General features: G+C 37.5%; 1 protein-coding gene across 1 annotated transcript in view; it reads left to right on the forward strand.

The window, feature by feature from the left end:
* Window positions 1-688: 688 nt before the first annotated feature.
* Window positions 689-24,643, forward strand: part of LOC146003236 (uncharacterized) — a 325,906-nt gene continuing 301,951 nt past the window's right edge. Inside the window, exon 1 of the mRNA XM_083141410.1 lies at window positions 689-1,051. Coding sequence (XP_082997536.1) covers window positions 808-1,051 — 244 coding nt within the window. The 5' untranslated portion in view covers window positions 689-807. The remainder of the gene's footprint in view (window positions 1,052-24,643) is intronic.

Here is a 24,643-nt window from a genome sequence, read left to right on the forward strand (position 1 = left end):
AATTTACTGAAGAATTATTTTGCAATATTTGTCATCAAAGTAAAATTTCCAGCAAATACAGAACAGTTTCCCGGGGCCACGTGGACGTTTGCCGGGGCCAGTGCCCCCGCGTGCCACCCCTTAACGACGTCCCTGCCCAGACTTGCATCTGCATAGTAGATTCCACTGCGGTATTAATTGCTTAGAATAGGGCAAGAAAATGGTGGCAATGAGATATTTGAACTGTTGCATAAATACAACTAACTAACTGATATAACTTGGTCTAAAAATCATAACAGAAACTGTACAGGTGAGAGAGACGTCATGATGATATTAACCGCGGGCTTGTACAAACCGCAATAACGCTTTTGTTTGTAGAATGAGGATTAATTCAGAATGCCTGAACAAAGCAAGTGATTTTAGGTTCTGTGCAATAAAGCACTCTCTCTCTCTCTCTCTCTCTCCCCTCTCTCTCTCCCCCTCTCTCTCTCTCTCACACACACACACACACTTATATATGTACAGGGTTAAAAAATGGCCTCAGCTTGTTAATTTGGGGGAAACAGCTTTCTGCTGTGCAACCCTATCTCCCCAACTCCTTTTCGCTAATGAGGAAGTTGTTTATTGAAAGCGCTTTCGTTGGGCAGGCGTGCGTAAAAAATTCCGCTGGAAAATGCGACGCAATTCCATGGTGTTTTGAGTGGACACTTTTCTCGCTCGCGTCTCTACGAATTTCGTTCGTGTACTTGTTCAGAACCTGTCGTTTTTTTTACACTTGTTTGCAGTTATTAACATACAGTCTGCCAAAGTAATTCGGTTATTCTCATTATGTTGGTTTGTATTGTAACCTGGTTGCCTTTTCTCTGGTTGCTTCTGGATAGTGTAGTGCTTCTTGATGCTCGACGTTTACTAAGCTATGGCAGTGACCTGGATGAAATCGGTGACAATGACTTACACAACTGCGGCGAAGATTCTGATAGTCCAGAGTGCAACAAGACAAACATCTTCCTGGAGGATCTGAAGTATCAATTGGCTAAACTTGATCGTCGTATTCGTTCGCTGGAACAGCCAGGTAAGATCTTTCAATTTTTCTTTTAATTAATGTTCTTACGAGTAAGGGGATGAAACAGAGTCATGGCAAAGCAGAGTCATGGTTGCACAAGCACATTCAATATGCCTGAACACCGTTCATAAGATACATGACAACAATATTGATCCTATATTTGTTTGTTTGTTAGGGTGGTTAAGGGGGTAAAATTAGTTATTACGTCCTCCACCACACGTCGAACATTGTATGTAGTCGTCCTATCGGAAAGTTTAAAAACTTACAAGAGATGGTTCACAGCTTGACATATATACTACTAGATTAATTCCACCCATGCTTCACTTCAATAAATACATTTCCGTAACATTTTTCAAAACACGAAACTATGCTATCACTTAAAGCATAATACTTCCTTTGACATGTCGAGAAAAATACTGAAAACAAATAAATGAAGCCATAGTGCTCTTATGAAATTTCATGGAAGATATTCATGAAACGTAGGAGCTTTAGCAATAACATTTTACATTTTTTACAAAACAGACATCCAAATAGATGCATAGTCAGCCCTGTCTATGTTCTGCGATACGAAGTTATGAAGAAGTTGAAAAAATCCACAAATCTCATAACTTGTCATGCAATATTACAAAACATAAAATATATGTTAGTAAATTATCATTTAATAAACGAAAATAAATTATAATCATAAATTGTGTATAATATTATGAAATGGGTACAAGAACGGATATTTTTGATGATCTGTTTTTATTTCAGAGTAATACAAGAAATCAATAATAATAATAATAATAATAATAATAATAATAATATTAATAAAAATAAAATAAATTTTAACTGAATATTTTCCAAATACGCATATCTCATAAAAAACATTGAATATATTTTAGTAAATTATGAAATTGAATCAGCGCTCATTGTGCAGCCGCGATGTGCCCCAGTGTACCAGTCAAAAACTAAAAAATCGATATTCATTGATTGCGTTCCATAACAAACTGACGATTAACAGTAGATGACATTGCAATATTTATATAGATAAAAAATGGTTTAAAATGTGACGAGCTAATAGAAATATTAATAAATCATAAACTTAATAGTCCATAGGTCTTCCGAAATTAATATTTGTAGATTAGTTGTTCCTGAGATACCGTAGATTAAATATGGTAGATGTCGGACAGAAAATAATTTATTTACCCAGCAGTGAGATAGTACTAGATATATTTTTAGCTCAATAATGTATATTGTTATGCCCCAATTAGTTACCGAGGAAACCATGGGATCTCAATGGGTATGATTGTTAAATGTAACGGAAAAATATAGGAATTGATATGTGTGTATACATCACGAATTAAATATATCGCAGCTTTCTTTACTCGCCTAATTTCATATTTGTAGCTTGAATAGTTTTAAAAATATCGTAATGTCACATATTTATTTAGTGAATATTTTCTTACCAAGAGACAATAGGTATTTGAAAGCTGTTAAGTCTTCAGCTTTAGAAAACTTTATAACTTTGCATTTTAAATTTCCGATGTACGGACGGTTTACTGTAGGTGCTTGTACTCAACTCTTCAAATTTCGTCTCCATTTTCTACATCTGCTCTAGTGCAACAAGAGATGTGACGTCACGTCATCGGATTAAAGTTGGTGGAGTCAGAAAGAGAAGTCGCCCAATATTCAGAAGAAAACGTAAACGTTACACTCACATACACATGTGACACATCAAACTACACCGTTAATATTTGAATGGAGAAATGATGGTCTAAACCGTCAATTTTCGCTACCATCTAACTACCGTAAAAATTACCATAACCGCTTTTTAAAGTGTTAAGGGCCAATACATAGTTACTAGAATTGATGTAATTTTAATAATTCAGTTTTCAAATACATTTGTATTGCACCCAACTGTAATTGATATTCATTCTTCATGCATGCTAAAGAAAAACGGTTTCTTTCCGTTTTGGCAAATTAACAAGCAGACTGTTTGCTTTTTAACGGTATAATTTTGCACATTTGGATTTGACGGTAACTTCTAACAGTGTAGAATGTCCACCAACGAGCATTGCAATAAAGATACAAACGTTCTTCACCAACCTGTTTCACGATGTAGAAAATACAACGTAATTGATCTAGAGAACTAGAATGGGAAGTAACGTAAAAATTATATAAAACAGTCTTATGTTCTACCAGATAAGTGAAAGATTAATTATTTTGTAAAACTAACTTTTGCAACTTTGAGTGTCAATCAAGCCAGAGGAAATAGCAACTGGGAAGATAACACTGGTTTGCCTTGAACTGCCGTTTCGAAAGAATCGTGCTGTAGTAGAGAGGAGGAAACCGATATCCGTGAAGTGGTTGCACATCACTCTAATCCAGGGGGACCTGGATTCGAACCCCGGAGTTCTTTGTGAGTGTCCCTTTATCAATTTCATCATATCATCACTCATCCTCATCGTTGCTATTGGCCAAAAGTGGCCGAAATGTTAATCAAATCCGTTGGAGAACATTTGAACTTATATGCAAGTGGCCGCGGTGGCTCAGTCGGTAACGCGTCTGACTACCATGCTCAAGGTCCCGGGTTCGATCCCCGGCCGGTTCAAATCCGGGAACTTTTCTAACGGTGGAAGCGGTCCCGGCGCCTACCCAGCGTCGAATAACATGGGTACCTGGGGGAAACCCTGGGGGGTAAAGGCGGTCAGGGGCGTGATGCTGATCACATCACCCCCACTCACGACCGGATCAAGAAAGTGTGGGGCGTTACCCCCACACCCCCTATACGCCTTCATGGCGTGGTGCTATGCACAGGGGAACACTTTACCTTTTTATGCAGAGTGGTGTAGCAAGAAGTAACCACGAGTAATGAGCATGATTACTATGTTCTTTAGCTTCCTCTGCCATCTAATTTCCACATACACAAACCTTCCAATCTGCTCCCTCATTTCGGAGTGAAGTTTGTCGTAGATGAAAGTGGCCTCTGGGCGACACCTGATTCTGTATCACCTCCCAGCCTCCAGGCAGAATCTGCTGGAAGACACCTTTCAGGTAATTAATCTGGGAAGTTGACGACGCTCCCGGGGATCCCTAATTACTATTCAGGAAGAGGAAGGAGGACTCAAAGAGGGAAACATACATTAATAAAGCTATTAGACACCACATAACGCAATCTTGTTACCTGGGGAAGGTTATTTCTGCTACATGGTTTCTCGAGTCGGTGAAACTCCTTCAGAATGTATGAAAATTCTCGTCTCCTATTTTGCACAGTAATTATTTTACCACTGTGAGCCTTACAGAGAACAGAGGCAGGCGACTTCATTTTTTTGTCCCCACGATACGAACTCGCTCATAATTGCTAATTAAATTTATTCTGGGTAGACCTTGTAACAAATTCATACTTGTTGAGTTTCGTTGACTTTTTTTTTACGTCCATTTTACGCACTTTTAGACTAATTGGGACTGGACCTACAGTTTAAAGTGTAATCCGAACCACTTTGTGGCTCCAACTGGTATCGCACCCGGTTCCCTTGATTACAGGGCGACGACGTAACCACTACGCCATCTGGGAGACTCAAAATTCATACTTGTTAACCCAATCGGCAAGGTGGTACGGAAGGGATGAAATATAATTCTCGAAAAAAGAAACATGTTGAAAGGTTACATTAAACATTTACGTGTACTGTACATCTGTTTCATGAGTTAAAAATTTTACATTTCTGTCATATCGTATGTTAATTATTCAACTACTCTTTATTTTCGTTTTAAAATATTTTTTATTATCCTCTCTTGTACTGTGTTAGCTACTGAATATTCATCCTCTGATTTACACATGAATTTTATAATACTTTTTTATACAATTATAAGGCAAGTAGCTGATTGCTCGCCGTTGCTCGGGTATTTATTTATCCCAATGTTCTATTAGACAGGAAAATAATGAATTCTAACTATAGTGTAAAATGAACTTGAAGTTGAACGGCATTGGGAGTGTCACTATTCATTGTAGCGACCCCGAAAACTATGGATTCCACACTAATATCCGTCGTTTTCGATTACTGTTACATGTCACCCCCCTTCCCACTCTCACCCCTAAGGGTGCCAGAGGTGTCTTGCCCCCACAGTATTTCTTTCCAAATTGTAAGTGATACGTGTACCAAGTTTGTTTGAAATTGCTCCAGGCGTTCGAGAGTTTTGCCGGAACAAATAAACACATTTGCCTTCAAATATTTTCAATGGGATGTTGTTATCTTGATGATTGAATACTTCTTGGCAATTCCCATGCATCAGCGAACGAAACGTTTGGCGTTTCTACATCTTTGTACTTCTAATATATGGGTCGAACTGTTCGTCACCCTTGAGCCTAATGAGTCAATACTATGAACAATTAAAGCTTTTGAGATCCGTTGGAGCTGAAGAAAATCTTAACCATGGATGATTGGAACTCCTCTTCATCGAGGCTGTTACCAGAGGTGATGTGAGCTTTCAACTCGCATAAGTCTATCTCACTATAGGTGACTGGAACTCCTCGCTATCCTGAAGTCTAAATTGTCATTATCATGGATTATCAGCCCTCTTGGGGCCCTCTAAAACGTTACCATGGATAATCACTTAAGTGGTGATTTATTGATGCTTACTTTTGAAATGCGTAGGGGGTGCGAATCCCGGCCTGGGTGTTCCTTTTGTGTATTTTCATCAATTTCATCACATCATCCCTCATCCTCATCTTCCATTTTAGCCAGAACTGTCAGAAATGAGAAGTAAAACAAACCAAATCAATCAATCTACACATATCATTATCAATGAAAAAATTGAATTCAAGATGGCGGAACCAAGATGACGGCCATCCCCGTGATATACTCCAAAAGGTGTCCTCCTAGGCCTGTTTTGAATCGCTCATATCAAATTCCATGAAAATACATCTCTGCGGATTTTACAAGGGGTGGTAAGGGACTTCTGATAAACCCTGTATTTACTTGTGTAAATTCAGATACGCTTCGTTGTGTTGTTTTAAACTACTGCATCTGAAATTACTCTTGGAAACTATGCACTACGAATAATTGATGTTTTAATTGAGTAAACAGTCAAATATCGTTATTATGACAAAATAATGGTAACGTGTTAATGTTGGAAGCGTTGTAACGGTGTTTCTAAGGCGTTATCTTTTTCAGTACTTTGCCCATTTCTATAGAAGATATATTTAATTAGACATGAACACTATGAAGTTATTCTGACAAAACATACCAATCCGTGATGATCTCGTATATTCTTCTGATACGTAAACTTGGAGAAAATTAAATTCCTTCAACCGAGAAGAGCAATTTCCTCTACTATGCAAAGCAACTCATCAGTAGACCTCGGAATTTAGGTTTTTCACCTATTTTTTTCCTGTACGGGTATGTAAGAAATAATAAGTTATGTCAGCGTCTCTTTAAAAACGCAACAACTGATGAAGTTTAATAGTAATTAAAAAAAAAACTATTTTGCTTGTTAGAACCTATTTTAGGTTTATGCGCCTAAATCAAGCCTTCTTTTTAGGTTTTTATATATTTTTAAAGGTTTTACAGGATTTTTATGTCACTCAGAGGCATTTGCTTTGTTTCGTCATGAAAAAATTCAATGACGTACGTGTTTGAAACGTACTCTCTGTTGATGTCCCTTCCTCCAAGTCCATGGTTATTTTTCAAAGCTCTAAACAAAGCAAAATGTCTGGTGCTACTTTTACCCGTACAATCCAAAGTGGTCTGATCTGTGTGGTCTTGCTCACTTTCTAGTCACTTTGGTGCTTTGTGGCATTCTCGCCTTGCAAACTAACATTTCAGCATTGAAGTTTGCACCACTGGCAATGTTTTTGTTGGAAGATTACTTTCAGCATATAAGATGATCCTCACAGACAAAATTGCGGAGTTTGTCTGTGGATAACATGGAAAAAGATTGTTGCCTAACTATACGCCGAAGAGTGGATTTTAATAGTAAATTTCCAAAGGTAAGTTCCTGCCATCCCCGTAGGGTTAGGCAACACACATAAACTTTTGTAAGATAGTGCATATTCAGGTGTCCCATTTTCATTGTAGGTGACTATACCTAATCAGCATTTTTCAGGAATTTTTAACTATTTTACGTTTTTTTGAACCTACTTTGGGATTTTTAGAGCCTAATGTAAGATCTTTAGGACCTATTGTAGGATTTTTAGAACCTATTTTAGGGTTTTTAGAACCTATTTTTTATTTTTAGAGCTTAATTTAGGAACCTAAAAGCACACTTTTTAGAGCCTAAAAATCCGAGGTCTACTGATCAGTAACAATGGGCTTAGGTGATATTGTGAAAGGCTCCTCCTTCATCACATTGGATGACTATAGGGAATCCTCTTTTTTTTACATAAGCTAGGTGTTCTCTTTAATTAATAGTGGCACTAAGGTTACGAAATAAAAGTATTACATAATTGGCACTAAGATTACGAAATAAAAGTATTACATAATGCCAGTGCAACTATATCCTAGCTCGAGTTTCTTTTCTGGAATGATACTACACTTTGGTACGCATTTCTTCAATTTCAATATCGTCGTGAAGTGTGGGGTAATGTTAATTATTTAAAGCATAATGCACATTCACTAATAAACACTCGTGAGTTTATATTTCGTTCAGATCAATCTGAATACATTTTTTTCGATAGCTTTGATATTCCTCTGCTATACAGGGTGGGCGAAAAGTCCCAGGACACCTGTTTTCTTGCTGACTTTCGTCTGCAAGCAAATGTGTGCATGGAAATTGTGTTGGAAATTGTACACGTGATACCTTCGTCGGAGATCGGGAGACGTCGGAAGTGAGTGACGGGAGACATCTGGTGGACGCTGAGGAAAACTGCACCTGAAAGCCATTGCGAAGACGTCAGAATGGTGGACACTAGCGTGTTCTGTGTGGAGAAGAGACTTGTAGCTGCCGTGTCGGTCCATGAGCGCTCACAGACCGGAAAAACCATGAAGAACATCATGCAGGATTTCGTGGCTCGATTTGGTAAACCACCACCGAGCAGAGGTAACATGTGTAAGTGGGCAAAGATAGCCTTTAGCACGGGAAGTGTGACAGACGCACCACGCAGTGGGAGAAAGTCTACTAGGCGAGAAACGTGTGTGGCCCTTGCAGAATCACTTGCTCGATCGCCCATGAAGTCAACGAGTAAACGTTTCGCCGAGCTGCAAGTGCCGCGAACGACCATGCGCGTCCATATGAAGAAAGATCTGCAAGTGAAACCTTTTCGCCCTGTGACTGTGAATGAATTAACAGACACGGATTTGGACAGCCGCCAGACTGTATGTGCAGCGTTGCTGAAAACATTTCCAACACAGGCAAGGCAAAAGGACGTCCTGTTTACCGATGAATGCACAATTTATCGAAGTTCCCGAAGCAGAAAGATCTCTCTTCTGGGCTAAGGAAAATTCACATTTTTATCAGGAAATTGAGTCACATCTTCCGCATGTGATGCTGTGGGCGTGTATGAATGCCGATCATCTGTTTGGTTCTTACTTCTTCGAAGGGTTAGTGAATCTAGTGTCGTATTTTCACATGCTGCACACCTGGTTACTTCCACAGCTGCAAGCGGCACGCATTATGGATACTGTCTGGTTTCAACACGACGGTGCACCGCACACTTCACCATTGTCGTTCGTCAATGGCTCGACACGACATTTCCACACCGATGGATTGGACGCTACAGTGAACAGTTACCTGCTCCGTTGTCTTGCCTCACGCAGTCCAGGAATTACCACGCGAGATAATGCGTTGTGGGGCATCATTAAGTAGAAGGTGCGGCAGCGCCGATATGTTTCCAAGGAAGTCTTAAAAGCGGCTGTTCCAGACGCCTTCCAAGGGGTGACATCGATGATACTCCGCAACATGCATAAAAGAACATGGCGTCGAATTCCATTGTGTTATGATCATGTGGGAAGTCATATGGACGTCCTCGATGCATAACAATCACATTTCCAGTTGTAGCCTATTTGTGCAGACATACAAATTTGTAATTTGTACTTATTATTACTATTATTGTTTGTACTCATCACGCTGCAAAGCAATTAGTTCATTTGCTGTGTCTACGGCCAAAAAATATTTCTGAACAACGGGTGTCTTGGGACTTTCCACCCACACTGTACAAAGTATAAATTGATATATATCATGGAAATATCAATTACCACTATCACCTACAGATTTAATCCAAAGCAAATACAGTGTTTAACAAATATGTATTGAAGCCTCCCCGATGGCGCACTGTTAGAATCGTAGCCTTGTAATCATGGGGTCCCGGGTTCGATATCCGGTGGAGGTACATAGTGGTTCGGATCCCACTTGAAACTGTAGGTCCAGTCCCGATTAGCGTTTCTGTTCATATAGTGGACTTAAAACAAAAAAATCAATCAATCAAAGAGGTATTGAATATTACTCCTCCAACTATGTACAGTATATAAATTCACATGCAAATAATAGAAACTTTAGATAACAACGATTATCTTATGCAGCTTAAGAAATCATATTCGGGAGATAACAGTTTCAAACATCTCAGCGTCTATCCATATCGTTTAGCTCAGTCATTTCAGAAGGGAGCTTTAGTCCAGGCACGAGGACATTATTTCCGTCCTTTATCACTGTCATGCACTCCTTTGTTTGTCACTTTCCCTGTTGGTTTTAAGTTAATGATTAAACACGTGACGTGTTAAACAAGGCAGCAATAATATATAACGTTTACAACCAGTTCAGGAGAAAACGTTTTGAAAACGGATGCTTAGAAGTCTAGCTGCAAAAAGAAACACATCGTTAAAAGTCTTTAAGACTTCGAAATAAAAGAGAACTTCGTGATTATTTATGTAGAATTGAGTTGTGTGAGTTACTTAAAATAATAACACCTTACAACTACTGTTCATTTGTTTCAAAAAGTAACGAGATTGCGTTATTTGCTTCCTAATGTACTTGCTCATACAATAAGAACATTTCAAGTGTATATATAGAAAATTTACTTACACGTTTTTCATGTTACTATATTCGGAGCAAAATAGAAACTGGTATTTACGAGATGGATAAAGTGAAAAATGTAATTATCGCTAATTACGTTTTCTGTTCAATAGTTTGATCGTACAGTTGATAGGGAAGCTGATGTAAAGACAAGTAAAATTTCCTTTTGGAATTCGAATAATTCGAAGTTTCTCATAGTGACGCTGGATAGGAATATTTTATGACTGTTAATTATAAATAATATTTAGATGTAGAGTTTATTGTTTTCGTCCATATTCAGTAAACGATATTCAAAATACGACTCTCTTCTGTCTGTAACAACGATTCCAAAGTCCTACCACCAGACATTGAAACGGGAAGCCCAGATAATGTCTCGACAGTGCGTACGATGATCGATTGGTCGCTTCAATCATTCATTATTCATTTGAATAACGTGCATTAGCAGAGAATCAATTTGTGGTCCCTCAGTAACAGTGAACCACCTCACGGGAGAGCCCTGGCGCCGAGAGGAACGTCAACAAGCAGAAGAAACGGAACAAAAACCTTCGATTCTTTGGTACACATTCGGATCCTAAGCAAAGCAAAACCAATGAACAGATTCGGATAACGACCGAATGGCGTGTAACTTACGTGGCTGAGCAATTATGTACGGGGATTGATTCACTTAGTGCATTGTCCTAGTACTTCATTTCGTCAACTTGTGGAATATTTACTAGAAGGCATATGCAATATTAACCTAATTTGCTTCTGTAGATTTATATTAAGCGGGATATATTATGATAACCAAGGTTCTTGGATTGAATCCTGGCTAATTCGTTGATGGCTTGGTGCACTATCATCACCAGTGTGGCGGCGATTAGGGGGCCGTGGCCCCCACTTCACTTCTTGCCACTTTTGCCCCCGCACTATGCTAAAGCTTACGTACCAAGGGAAAGTAAACTGTCCTTGGCCCCCTCCCAGTTTTGGTATCTTGCTACCCACATTTGGAACCCAATCGCCCCCAGTGCTCGCAAATGATTATAAATCTCCTGTCTGGAGCTCTAGCCATGAACGTTCAGTAGAGATGTAGAAAATTACAAAAATACTCAACAGGATCAATGGCCTGCTCCTGACAATCAAAGCCATAATCCTGAAGATCAATGGCCTACTCATGAAGGTGAATGGGTTATTTATCACGATCAACACACTACTCATCAAGATCAACAATATGACCTACTATTTAAGGTCAATGGATTACTCAAAGAGAAGAATGACCTACTCATCGAGGTCAAATGCCTACCCGTCAATATGAATGGACTACTTACCCAGATTTACGACCTAGTCATCAAAATCCTAAAGTTCAATCGTCCACTATTAAAATCAATGTCCTCCTCATCGTTATCAACATCCTCCTCTTTGATGTATGTCCTTCTCGTCCAGATCCATGGCCTAATCACCAAGTTTGAGGGACTAATTCTCATGAACAGTGGTCTATTCACAGAGATCAATGGTCTACTACTACTGAACAAGATCAACCATTGAGCTATTGGGTTGATGCATAAGGTCGTAGCGTTCTTTTATCGTGGCAAAAGTATTTTTATTTGATACTTATTTGAGATGAACATAAGACATACATTTATCAGTAATATATTTTCCTTCATTGTCTATGGCTGTCTACCAACGCTGGGGCAGTTTTTCAATATAACATCTGAAGAAATCAGCTGATTCTGGATTACAAGCATCGTCAAGCCAAGTTTGAAGAACATTTTTGTTACCAAAGGAGCTTCCTTGAAGATTGGTGGATTGAGAGCTGAAAAGGTAGGATTCCAAGGGCGCAAGATCGGGGAGAAGTAAGGAGGATGTGGAATAACTACCAAACCAAGATCCTGGATACCAGTTTTTGTCATGTTAGCGGAGTGTGGGTGTGCATTATTGATATATATTATAAAATATATTATTGTATATGGTGAAGTAGCAGTTATGGCCAATGTACATAGTCTGTGCATAGAAAGGATTATGCATCTTGTTTATGTGTCTTATGGATGATTTAAGTTTTAATAATGTATTGAATAATCTACCTTGTTACAAGTTTTAATATATATTTAATTATGAAGTTCCAATCTTGAGATGTTTATTTCTGTTTATGTCATAAATATTAGGACATAACAAAATGGCGACGAGGATTAAAGAAGATAAATAATTACTACTGTAAGTAGAATTATAGTAATTAAGTCCAAGTGAGCCAGTATGGAAAAACACATAAGTTTTATACCTGCATTTGAGGCTTATGACCCAAGCCAGGATATAAATTCGTATATTAAAAGATTCAAGCCTTTTGTTGAGGCTAACGATATACAAGAAAGGAAACGAGTGTTTACTCTTATTTCTGTAATCGGTAGTTTACCATATCAAGAGCTGGAACACAAGTCCAAAGGATCAACAAGATTGCACCTTGGAGGAACTCTTTGCTACATTGAGAAAAATATATGCACCACAGGTTAATAAATGGATTCAACGATTCGCTTTTATGCAAATAAAGCAAGAGCAAGGTGAGACAGCTACATCGTACATAAATCGTTTAAAAGTTGCTGCAATAACTTGTGAGTTTACAACAGATGAATTAGACACTCGTCTTAGAGAAAAACTCGTGTTCGGACTATCCGATAGTATAGTAAAAGATAGATTACTGTCAGACATGCCAAGCACATTCGAAAAGGTTTGGGATGTATTACTCCAACATAAGATAATACGCACAAATAAAAATAAAGTCAACCAAAATGCATTTTTGGTAGATGAAAATAAACAAATACAAGGCTCACGTAGATTCAGTACAAACAATTATTTTGCTAAAGCTCATTTTTCAAAGAATCAACAAGATACAAGAGAATCAAGATTCGGAACAAATAATGCATACAAAGGCATGCCACAATCTAAACCCCATACTGCATTTAGCCAAAAATTTGTATCACGTCAAAATCAGGCAAATGATATAAAATGTAAGCGCTGTGAAAGGTTAGGTTGTACATTCAAAGAGAACTGTCCTGCATTCAATGCTATTTGCAGTTTCTGTAAGAAGAAAGGACATTTCTCGGCTGCATGTTTCGAAAGAAATAAACAATGGAACGGACCTGCAGTCAATTTATCTACTACGTATGTATACGAGAAATTGTGAAATGAGAAACAGTAATTTAGATACAAAAGCTAATGGTTATGGAGAATACAACTCTCAAAATAGCTTATTACCTGTGAAAGAAGATAGTACATATACTTTTTTAACTACAAACACGCGACAAATGTACAATAAAAAAGCAAACCAATCTATTTCTAATTTGCATCACGCATCTGATCAGATTTCATTGCGAAATGAACGTTTACCTTTGTACATTAATATTATAATACAAGACCAATCGTTAGAAGCTATTGTCGATTCTGGTAGTTTTGCTAATTTCATTTCCAAAGATTTGTTAACTAATCTTATAAGCAACTTCACACTGAGTCCGTTATTAAATTCATATACGTCGATATCAGGTGAAAGATTGTGTTTATTAGGCCAATTAAGCTTACAACTTTACTGTCATGGCAAAATGTACATCATGCCTTTTGTTGTTGGTGATTAGATTAATACAAATATATTAATTGGTAGAGCTGGAATGAACATATTATTTAGTGATTCGGACAGCAAACTTCTAAATGAGTTTCCTGTAACTGATTACATTCAAAATGAGGATTCCACACATGCTTGCTTAGGTCTGGAATAAAAAGACTCGCTACTACATACCTGTTCGAAAATTCAGCGTTCAGGCATAATGGATACTCGAAAGGTAAATCAACAGAAGATTGATGAAGTGGGTGAATGTTCACGAACATCAAATGTGCAAGGGCAAAATAGCAAAGTCATGATTCTGAACAAACATAAGGCCGACGTAGATAATTCAAGTAATTTAGAACAAATGAACATTGAAGACTGTCGTTCACAATTGCTGACATCTTTTGCAGAATTGTTTAATGAGGATATTAGTACACCCATTAAAGACTTCAAGGTATCAATACCTTTACAGAAGAATGCTAGGCCTGTGTTCAGGAAAGCGTATAGAATAGCATATTCATTACGAGATCAAATAAAACAAGAAATAGATAATATGTGTAAGCAGAATATTATAGCTCCTATAGAACATTCAGAATGGGCTAGTCCTATTGTGCCAGTTAAGAAATCAAATAATTATATACGTATCTGTGTAGATTATTCGAAAACGGTCAATTTTCAAACTGATGGTTTAGTGTATCCTCTACCAGATTTTCCTGATATTTTACAAAAAGTTAAAATAGGAAAGTACTACACCAGGCTTGATTTACGTTCAGCAGTTTTACAAGATAGTTTGCATCCAGACTCACAAAACATATTGTGTTTAAATTATGATTCTCACTTGTACAGAATGCAACGTTTACCATTTGGTACACCTTTTCCAACAGGTAATTGATTCAATTTTAACAGGATTGGAAAGAGTTGCAGCATTTATTGATGATGTTTTCATTTCTGGAGATAGTCTACAAGAATGTTTCCTAAGAACAAAACAAGTTCTGGAACGCTTTAAGGATTATAATGTTAAAGTCAATTTAAGTAAATCTGAATTCCTAGTGCAAGAAGTGTTTAACTTAGGAAGACGTTTTACGCAAATGGAATCACACCAACTGAAAAGCATGTGCGTGCTATTTTAGAAAGTCCAGAGCCAAAGGATAAGGTTCAACGACAAAGTTTTTTAGGGATGGTTGCATTTTAAAGCCGTTTTCTACACAACTTGTCATCTACAATACCACACCTATATCGACTTCTGAGGAAAGACGAAAAATGGTTGTGGCTAATCAATGTGTATCGGAATTAGAGCTGTTAAAGATAAGATTATTCAGACACCTGATATAATTCCTTTCGATTCTTCAAAAGAAATAATCCTAGAAACGGATAGTTCTTGCTACGGTGTTGAAGGACGATTAGGGATAGATGGTGAACATCGAACAGTGGCGTGTTTTTCAGCCACATTTTCACCTGCTCAGAGGAATTACTGTCAGAGAGAAAGAGAGGCATTAGCCATTGTTTCGTCTGTTAAGCATTTTTATTTATATCTGGCAGGTCAAAAATTTACAATATACACAGATTCAACGACTGCCAAATCATTGCTTGATTCGAATACACCAGTGCCAATGCAACACAATGCACGTTGGCAGAGGTGGAAAATATTCATGGCATCTATGAATTATGAAATAGTGTATTCTAAGAAGGTTCAATAGCAGACGCTTTCTCAAGATTACCACTACCTGAAGAATTGCAATCAGATTTTGTTTTGACAGCGTATGCAGATCTAGAACAAAAGCTACAACCATTACGCTTAACTGAGATCAAGGAGCATACAAAAAGCGATAGTTTGTTGTCTAAAGTAATAATTTACGTTAAGAATGGTTGGCCAAGAGGAACTGATCCACAAATCAATGAGGGAGCAGCATTGGTCCAGGAACCAGTTCGTCTTCGAAGGGAGGAAGTGATTTTGTAAGATGCAAATCTCAAAGAGTAAAAATTCCAAGAGTGTTTTACCCCTCATAAGTTTGTTTTCTCTAGAAGGGGAGAAGATTGATATATATTATAAAATATATTATTGTATATGGTGAACTAGCAGTTATGACCAATGTACATAGTCTGTGCATAGCAAGGATTATGCATCTTGTTTATGTGTCTTACGGATGATTTAAGTTTTAATAATGTATTCTACCTTGTTACCAGTTTTAATATATATTTAATGATGAAGTTCCAATCTTGAGATGTTTATTTCTGTTTATGTCATAAATATTAAGACATAACAATTATCGTGTCGCAGCACTTGATGCTGTCTTCCTGGCCTACTCGCTGATTTGGTTGTTTTCATTAAAGCGTGCGGTATTCTGAACCTTACCCATGGAATGCAAATGACGCACGATGGTTGAATGGTCACAGTTCATCACATTTGCTAATTCTCGAGTCGACTGACGTGGATTAAAGCGTTTAAACTCTCTTCATTAAAGTCCGATGATCTTCCAAAACCCTTTTCTTGCCCTGCTTTCCCCGTTGGCATTCTCTCCTTACAAGGGACGAATATTTCGAGCCGCCTCCGCTGCCTTTGTCCCTATGTTAAACTCAGACAGAAGAATATGTCGGAAATGTTATTTTCCCACACTGGACACTCAATGTTCTTTAGATCATAAATAACACCATATTTCTTCAAATCTGTAAAATTGAATGCGTATTCACAAGCACAACAATGCCACTCCAATTGATGAACATTAAACGACTCGAGTACTTTCGACGTGGCCCTTGGCCACGTCTTGTACGCTCGCATGCGTGACCTTCGGCCACCTTGTGGACGCAATCCTGTTATAGATGGGGTTCTTCATAGATCTTAATGACTTTGAAAATGTCTGCATGTTGTATTGGACGAAGAGGAACATGTGTATGAGTTTGGTTATTTGAAAAGCTTAGAAAGTAACTTGATGTGTGGAAGTGCTCTAGTATTATACAAATATTCAACATATGTTTGTCTATTTTCATAATAATAAACTGGGTAAATATTGTCAGTTTCAAAACAGATATTTCATATAAACGAATTAAATAGCAACACTATATTCGGAATAGCAATATTTTACGTCTCTTGTCATTTTCACATTTTTGAAGGTAAATGAAAAATAATTGTTTTCCGTCCTTCCCCTTAAATTCCTACCTCTCCTCTGTAATAAATTCTGATGTTCATATTTTGAAATTCGAAAAGTCTAGCATAATTCACTTACAGTAGTTTCCGGAGTGAAACTAAACGTTCCTTAAGTTCCCTAGTATCGATTTTTAAGATAACACAATAAATATATTCTGCACAAAACTTAAAACCTAAGTTACGGTGTAGGTAATTCTAGTTATATCTAACATACTATACATCAGTGTTCATTTGTGTTTCCTAAATGAAAATTAAGGAAATAAATGTTATCTTCACTTGTTAGATACAGCCCATAATTTTCCACGGTATATTGTTAGAATCTCTTATTGTGCACACGAATTACTTTTAAATAACATGAGCCACGCTCTTAGTTTCTTCTGGTAGTCAATTCCCCTCACAAAATTTATTTTCCGTAAGGTATGGACAGTCGATACGAGTCATATTTTACGTGACGTCACAACTGGAAAAATATGACATTAAGGTACCATTTTCAACGTCTGTTTCCAAGTTCAATTACAGGCATGGCTAACAAGACAGTATAACATGTCTAAAACATTTCATTAAAATAACAATGATGTATCAAATGTTGAGTATTAATTAAGTAAGTTATACATGACTGTTTAAGTTATCTCTGGACTAAATCTTCTTATGTAGATGTCACTATTGTCTGATGCATGTTTTCTAACTATGAATTTAATCATATGTGATATTGATTACCTCGAGGATAATAAAAATGTTCAAAGTCACTAAAAACTCTCAACTAAGCACCGAAAGATACCAAGCGCAAGTTACTTGAATTGTTATTATTTTCTTGGACACCATGTGTCGCCTCAGTCGAATATGACCGTGTACATTTTCAATCTAGCATTGCAACATCTGCGCTTACAATAATCAGTGCAATTCATAAAAATCGAAACATATGCAGGAGATTTGTTGTTATTTTAGATATCAAGATTAACTATTTTCCAATTTCGTTTGCAACTAAAAAATATTTAAAGAAGGTATGTCAATTTCAAATGTAATTATTGTATGTAGAAGTTGTAAAAGCCATGAGGGGAAAATGGCGGATTTGTAGCCCCTGGACGGAGACAAACGTTGCTAGGGAGTATGAAACGGGTATTTTCACCCTTTGAAAAAGGCTAAGCGAGCATCTCGTACTCTCGCCGACGTGGTTAGCTTATTTGAAAAGTTTTCAACGTAGTGTTATGTGTGTATAGTCTCTAATATTTTACAAATATTGTCTATTTTCTTAATAATAAACTAAGTAATAACCGTTTCAAGATAGTCAGTTGGATGTTTTGTATAAACGAATTTAATAGCGACACTAAATCGGAAACATCTCTTGTCGTTGTCGCATTTTTAAACGTAATTGAAAAATAATTGTTTTTCGTCATTCCCCACGAATTCCTACCTCTCCTGTGTAATAAATTTTGACGCTCATATTTTGAAATTCGAGAAGTATAGCATGATTCCCTTACAGTAGTTTTCGGGGTGAAAATAAACTTTCTTTAAGTTCCCTAGCAACATCCGTTTCCTTGGTGAAGAACAAGCACCGCAAACTCTCTAAGTAATTGTATGTTATTATCAGTGGCGTAGCATGGGCATTTCGGGTGGAAACGCCAAGTCCGAAGGAAAGGTCGGCCCTTTTTTGGTTAATAATTTACTTATGGAATTAGTCGCCACAGGTGTTGTTTATTTGCCTGAAGTCAGCTGGGTTTGCAATAAAGCATCATCATCAATGCAGTTTTTAGCTAGAAAATTAGATGCCTCACTATGCAACAAATGTTTTGAACTCTGGTGTTTTATACCTTTCGGCATGACACAAATCATTATAAAACCTACCTGAATTACAAGCCTCTGGACAACAGTAGACGTCATTGTTGTGAATGATCCAACTAATGATTGATTTGGTTTATTTTACTTCGCTTTTCTGCCACTTTTGGTTAATCGCGAATATGAATATGAGTGATGATGATATTGATGAAGGGACACTCACAAAGAACACCCGTGCTCACCCAGGGATTCGAATCAGGGGCCTCTGTCGTCTTGGCGCGCTGTGCAAAACACTCTGACACGAAGGTGGGCGGATGATCCAACTTTCGTACACTCTACTAACGTAACAGTGCCGATTAGTAATTCAGACCACTGTTTATTACGTCTTGAGAATGTTGATACGTAGGCTAAGTTATTGTGTCTGGGCTGAAACTCCTTATGTAGATGTCACCCTTGTTTGAGGCACCTTTTTGGACCAGGAGTTGATTCATCTGTGTGTGATCTGTGAGAAATATAATGTATTTAGCTACACAATTCCGAATTGAAGGAAACAATGTGTGCTGCAAGAAATGTCCGTGGCAACGGTTGCTACGAACGTGAAAAAAGGGCATTTGCACCCTTAAGGAAGGGCCAATTGAGCGATTTCTTAATTTTCTCGGCCTTTTGGGACATTTTCATGGGGGGACGTAATCGGGCGTTTTTCGCCTCCGGGGCTTCCTTCATGGAGAACATTTATGTCAGTGAGTCAGTGGTGGTATTGGGGCTATATATACAGGGTGTCCATAAAGTCACCAAGAAAAACGGACCAATGATTCGATTGAACGTAAGTGCACACCACCCATTCACCTTTAGACTGTCTCATTTGAGGTCCATTGTCGCATGGGGATTTTCTGAGTCCCAGATTCTCACATTGTACGTGTTCAGTTTACCGGAAACATGAAATATTGCCTCACCAGTAAAACACACTCGGTTGAGGAACATTGCATCCTCCGATATTCGATGAAGCATGTCGACTGCAAATGTTTTGCGTTTCGGTTTATCATTGGGCTCGATGGGATGCAACAGTTGCACTTTATATGCAATCAATCGCAGGTTGTGGTGTAGGACTTTGTGCACTGTTGATCGTGGTAGCTGTAACTGTCTGACAGCAGTGGGAATGAATTTCTTTGGAGAATTAACAAAGGCTTGTCTTACACGTTCGATATCTTCCTCTGATACTCGTTTTCTTCCACTTCTTGCTTTATCCAAAATTGTACCGGTCTCCATGAATTTCCTGTGCCATTCACGAATTGATGGACGTGCTGGTGGTTGTTTCCCATACCTAGTCCTGAAGTTTCGCTGAGTCTGAGTGTCAGATTTTGTTTCAATGAACCACGCCACACATTGTGCCTTTTCTTGCGGAGTCGCCATTTTTCTTTCGAGGACCTCTCTTTCTTCACAATGTTACCGAAATACACAAATTGACTATTAGTACAAACTTTAATAGTAAACGAGTACAATAAAAAAAATCACTCAAATATCTCATCATTTGCATTTGTAGTGAATTTTTGAAGTTGTAAAGGGATTTTATGGACACCCGGTATATTGGACTCGCTTACTATCGTACGCTCGCCGACGTGCTTAGCTTATTTGGAAAGTTTTGAACGTAACGTTACATGTGTACGGGCTCTAATATGGAATAAATATTCAAAATATTATTGCCAATTCTTTTAATAATAAAGTGAGTAAGCAATAACTGTTTCAAGATAGTTAATTAGATTTCTTGTATAAACGAATTCAATAGCGACATTAAAATGGAAAAGCAATATTTACGTCTTTTGTCATTTTCACATTTGTAAACGTAATTGAAAAATAATTGTTTTCCCTCATTCCCCATCAAATTCCTACCTCCCGTCTGTAATAAATCCTGATGCTCATGTTTTGAAATTCAAAAAGTATATCATAATTCCCTTACAGTAGTTTCCGGTGTGAAAATAAACTTTCTTTAAGTTCCCTAGCAAATTTCCGTTTCCATGGACAACAACAGGCACGGCAAGCTCTAAGGAATTGCTTGTCGTAATACCCCATAAACATTTTGTTAAAACAAGCACGATGTAGATATTTACGCATTGAGTATAACAATACGTAATTGTATCTGGACTGAATCTTCTTCTTATGTAGATGTCACCCTTGTTTCAGGCACCTTTTCAAAACCAGGAGTTGATCCATCTGTGTGCTATTGATCTGTGAGAAATATAATGTAGATAGACAATTAAGAATTGAAGGAAACAATGTGTGCTGCAAAACCTGCCCGTGGAAATGGTTGCTAAGGACGTGAGAAAGGGCATTTTCACCCTTAAAGAAGGGCAAAGTCAGCGATTTCTTAATTTTCTCGGCCTTTTGGGACAATTTCATGTGGGGTCGTAATCGGGCATTTTTTGGCTCCGGGGCTTCCTTCATGGAGAACATTGATGTCAGTGAGTCAGTCAGTCAGTCAGTGGTGGGATTGGGGCTTTATAGTTATTGGACTCGCGTACTTTCGACGTGGCCTTTGGCCACGTCTTATACTCTCGCATGCGTGATCTTCGGCCACGTTGTGGCCGCAATGACGTTATAGATGGGGTTCCTCATTGACTTTGAAAATGTCTGCATGTTGTATTGGATGAAGGGAAACAAGTGTATAAGTTTGCTAATTTGAAAAGTTTAGTAAATAACTTTATGTAATATTGTACAAATATTTAACACAGAATTGTCTATTTTCATAATGATAAACTGGGTAAATATTGTCCGTTTCAAAATAGTTAGATATTTCATATAAACGAATTGAATAGTGACACTATATTGGAAAAGCAGTATTTACGTCTTTTGTCATTTTCACATTTTTAAACGTAATTTAAAAATAATTATTTTCCGTTTTCGTGCGCTCGCCGAAGTGGTTCGCTTATTTGGAAAGTTTTGAACGCAACTTTGTGTGTACGGGCTTTAATATGGTACAAATATACAAAATATTCAAAATTGTCTATTTTCTTAATAATAAAGTGAGTAAGCACGAATTCAATAGCGACATTAAATTGGAAAAGTAATATTTACGTCTTTTGCCATTTTCACATTTGTAAACGTAATTGAAAAATAATTGTTTTCCGTCATTCCTCTCAAATTCCTAATTCTCCTCTGTAATAAATTCCGATGTTCATATTTTGAAATTCGAAAAGTCTAGCATAATTCCCTTACAGTAGTTTTCGGTGAGAAAATAAACTTTATTTAAGTTTCGTAGCAACGTCCGTTTCCATGGACAACAACAAGCACGGCAAGCTCTAAAGAATTGTTTGTTATTATGCCTCTAAACATTTAGTTAAAAGAAGCAAGATGTACATAATATTTTCGCATTGAGTATACCAATATATACGCAATTGTATCTGAACTGAAACTCAGTTATGTAGATGTCACTTTTATTTGAAGCATCAATTCTAACCAGGGGTTGATTCATCTGTGTGTTATTGATCTGTGAGAAATATCATGTAGCTTGACAGTGAAAATGTGAATCAAACAATGTGTGCAAAAAATTCGCCGTGGCAATTAAGAATTGAAGGAAACAATGTGAACAAAAAAGAAAAGCCTTGGAAACGGTTGCTAGGGACGAGAAAAAATGGGCATTTTCACCCTTAAAAAAGGGCCAATTAAGGGATTTCTTAATTTTCTTGGTCTTTTGGGACGATTTCAGGGGGGTCGTAATCGGGCATTTTTAGCCTCCGGGGCGTCCTTCATGGAGAACATTTATGTCAGTGAGTCAGTCAGTGGTGGGATTGGGGCTTTATATATGTATATTGGACGCGTACTTTCGACGTGGCCTTCTGCCACGTCTTGTACGCTCGCATGCGGGACCTTCGGCCATGTTGTGTGCGTAATCATAGATGGGGTAAAATGTCTGAATGTTGTATTGGATGAAGGGGAACAAGTGTACATGTTTGCTAATTTGAAAAGTTTAGAAAATAACTGTATGTTTGTACTCTAATATTGTACAAATATTCAACACATCTGGGTAAATATTGTCCGTTTCAAAATAGTTAGATATTTCATATTGATTGATTGATTTGGTGTTTTAAATCCATTTTGTGCACAGTAAGGCTAATCGGGACCGGACCTACAGTTTAAAGTGGGATCCGAACCACTATGTGCCTCCACCGGGTATCGAACCCGGGACCCCTTGATTACAAGGCGACGACGCTACCAGTGCGCCATCGGGGAGGCTATAGATATTTCATATAAACGAATTGAATAATGACACTATATTGGAGAGGCAGTATTTACGTATTTTGTCATTTTCACATTTTTAAAAGTAATTTAAAAATAATTGTTTTCCGTCATTTCGTGCGCTCGCCGACGTGGTTCGCTTATTTGGAAAGTTTGGAACGTAACTTTGTGTGTACGGGCTCTAATATGGTACAAATATACAAAATATTCAAAATTGTCTATTTTCTTAATAATAAAGTGAGCAAGCAATAACCGTTTAAAGATAGTTAGTTAGATTTTTTGTATAAACGAATTCAATAGCGACATTAAAGTGGAAAAACAATATTTACGTATTTTGTCATTTTCACATTTGTAAACGTAATTGAAAAATAATTGTTTTCCGTCATTCCCCTCAAATTCCTACCTCTCCTCTGTAATAAATTCCGATGTTCATATTTTGAAATTCGAAAAGTCTAGCATTCCCTTACAGTAGTTTTCGGGGTGACAATAAACTTTCTTTAAGTTCCTTAAGTTCTTTAAGTTCTGTTTCCATGGACAACAACAAGCACCGCAAAGTCTCTAAATAATTGTTTGATATTATACCTCTAAAAATTTAATTAAAACAACCACGATGTAAATATTTTCGCATTGAGTTTACTAATATAAGTACCTTTACGTAATTGTATCTGATCTGAGACTTCTTATGTAGTAGATGTCACCCTTGTTTGAAGCACCTTTTCAAAACCAGGAGTTCGTTCATCTGTGTTGTAGATCTGTAAGGAATATAATGTATCTCGACAATTATGAATTGAAGCAAACAATGTGAGCAAAAAAAAGGCCATGGAAACGGGTTGCTATGGACGTGAAAAAAGGGCATTTTCACCCTTAAAGAAGGGCCAATTGAGAGATTTTTTAACTTTCTCGGCTTTTTGGGATGATTTCATGGGGGGTCGTTATCGAGCATTTTTTGTCTCCGGGGCTTCCTTCATGGAGAACATTTATGTCAGTGAGTGGTGGGATTGGGGCTATATATACAGGGTGTCATATTAATGGCGCCCACGGACCACGGGAACGTATAGAGGACATCAAAACAAACAACTTTTCTCAGTAACATTTTTCTCGTTGGCGCATCGTTTTGCCGCCTGAATGCTGGCAACCACACACAACATTTGATTGCATTTGTGACGTCATATCCCGTCGTGAAGCGATGCGTTCCAGGGTTGCCAGGAAAACACATATTCTATGAAAAATGACATAGCTAAAATCAGCCACATTATGTACCGTAAAACAAAACGAGAATACACGTTCTGTAACCTAACAGGAAGTAAATAAACGATACGAAATATGGTAGAAAGAAAATAGATTTCAAGTGGAAGTAGTCATATCGAATTTTGCCTTAGCTTACATATCAAATATTTGCAAATCTAGTTACCAAGTTGGTATCTACAATTTTGTCTATCCACTTCGTCCTTCTGATACTAGTTGTCTGTAACACACTGAACAGATGACAAAATAGAAATGAAAGAACTCAAAATTCCAAAGGTAAGCAACACATAATATAATGCATATTCAGGGCATTATGAGGCAAGTGACAAAAATGGTTGAGAATACAGGGATATAAATAGTAGTAAAACAAACTCTCCGTCGACTGTGTTTATCTACGCACCGGATACACATGTAATAGTTTGCAACTGTGAACAGGGCAGTATATTCGCTACTGATTCATCATTAGATTGTTGCTGTGGATGTACGTGTTTTAGCCGTAATGTAACAACGTGAACCTCAGATACTTCCGTTATCAGCACAAAAGTACTACAAGGCATCTGGACACAAACCTGTAGATATCAACCTTGCACCGAGATTTGCAAGGTTGATACTGACATGTAGCTGGGCGTAAACAGCCACATGTAAGTTGTAAGTACAATAA

Source organism: Lepisma saccharinum, chromosome 20 (assembly GCF_977018435.1).
Source record: "Lepisma saccharinum chromosome 20, izLepSacc3.1, whole genome shotgun sequence".
In the NCBI taxonomy this organism is placed as follows: Eukaryota; Metazoa; Arthropoda; class Insecta; order Zygentoma; family Lepismatidae; genus Lepisma; species Lepisma saccharinum.